Below are 1,675 nucleotides of genomic sequence, written 5' to 3' on the forward strand. Positions count from 1 at the left end.
GACAATCTCTGGCCTCTTGAGGTCCTGGTGCTTAATGTTTACGTTTTCTTTATAATATACTATTGCCTGAGTCCGGCTGAACGTGGGAATGGGGAAGGGAGGGAAGCTGAAGGAAAAGTGGGGGTGAAGGGGAAGAAAGGTAACTGAACCTTAACTTGACAGCTATGTACAACATACCAGGCCCCCTCCACTCCCTTTGTTCAGGGAGTCAATGTCTTTTACATGTTTGGTAGCTTGTGCGGTCTCTCCTCCATATTGTGGGGGCGCAGGTTGGAGAGGGAAGACGCGTCCTTCACTGACAATGAGAACTTATGTGAGTTGTCATGCGCTTGGATCGTGTTATTAATATTATAATAATTACTATAAATAATAATAATAAAGTATTATTATGAGCATTATTTCTTCTTCCGAGACTTTCCTCGCCCAATATTTACAAATACCGCACAGTGCCTCGGCGGAGGAGAAAAAGAGAAGGGGGAAGACAAATAAGGAAAGAAGGGAGAGGAAACGGAGGCCACAGGAAAGTGGAAGAGGAAGGCCGGAGGAAAAAGAGCAAGGACGGCAAAGATGCTGGAAACGAGGAAGGGAAGAGGAGAGGGACTAGACAATCAGGACAGTACCACCGTTTGCAAAAGGCCCTCGCCAGCTGGGTCCAAACTGGAGGAGGCTGTGTGCGCTCCTTGCGGACTGGGGGCCGGTGGTGGAGGCGGAGGAGCACAGGGACGCTGGCACGGGAGGCCAGGGGAAGAAGAGGCGTTGGATGAGGCGCAGAAGGCAGCGTCTCCGCCCTGCTTCTCCAGCCGGCATTCTTTTGCTTGGTTTGGGGCCTGGCCGCGCTCGGGTTGGGGAAGCCCCCTGCCGCCGCGGTTGCCGCTGCAGTGATCCCGCTCATATTCCTCCTGAGCCCTCTGCATCTTCCGTTTCTTCATCCTACGCTTGTGGATGTGGAAGGTGGAGAGGGACAGCACGATGAGGCAGAAGATGAGGGTGACCAAGACAATCAGCACCAGCGTGGAGGAGAACGAATGGAAGAGCTGCTGTCCCACCTGCGTGATGCACGTGCCGCCGCCGCCTCCTGCGCCCGGGCCACGGGCGCTCGCGTTGCCCGTACCGCTGGCGTTGGGGGAAGCAAAGGTCCGGTTGAGGAGACACGGCGGCAGCGCCAGCCTCAGCTCCTTGGGCTCCCTTGCACTCATCGGCGCTGGTCTGGGAGGGGCCAGGCACACCAGACTTCCTCTTCTGGGCACACGGTTCCCACCAGCCAAGAGGACGAAGCCCGCGCCACCCAAAATTACTCCCTGGTGTGGGAGGGGATGCGCTAGCGAGCGAAGGACTGAGGGAGCAACTGCGGGCAAGCAAGCCGGCCAGGGAGCGAGCGGTGCCCAGGAGATCCTCTCCGGCCCCGCCTCGAACGCGTGTTCGCGCGCCCTTTTCCTTTGCCAAGGCACCAGGCTGCAAAGAGAACAGGCTTAGTTAGGATCCCAGCTGCTGCCCGGGGGAGCGCTGAGAACCGGAACGATCACCGCCACTGCAAGGCGGCCCTCTGAGCACACTGCCTCAGCTGGGCGCCGCCCGTCTTCTCCGCAGCCCGCGGACCCCAGCCCGACCGCCCGCCCCTGGCCACGCACCAAAGCCTCCGGTTCCGCGTTCGCGCCACTTTGCTGGGAAGAGGGTC

General features: G+C 58.6%; 1 protein-coding gene across 1 annotated transcript; it reads right to left on the reverse strand.

Moving 5' to 3' along the window:
* Positions 1–608: 608 nt before the first annotated feature.
* On the reverse strand, positions 609–1,196 carry CUNH11orf87 (chromosome unknown C11orf87 homolog). The gene has a single exon (XM_007471875.1). The coding sequence runs from the start codon at positions 1,194–1,196 to the stop codon at positions 609–611; it is 588 nt and encodes a 195-aa protein (XP_007471937.1).
* Between the last annotated feature and the right edge of the window lie 479 nt (positions 1,197–1,675).

The sequence above is a fragment of the Lipotes vexillifer genome, unplaced genomic scaffold (genome assembly GCF_000442215.2).
Source record: "Lipotes vexillifer unplaced genomic scaffold, Lipotes_vexillifer_v1.1 scaffold1023, whole genome shotgun sequence".
In the NCBI taxonomy this organism is placed as follows: Eukaryota; Metazoa; Chordata; class Mammalia; order Artiodactyla; family Lipotidae; genus Lipotes; species Lipotes vexillifer.

Bases quoted from the DNA above. Each gene is read 5' to 3' on its own strand.
- CUNH11orf87 (XM_007471875.1), bottom strand. From the start codon at position 1,196: ATGAGTGCAAGGGAGCCCAAGGAGCTGAGGCTGGCGCTGCCGCCGTGT.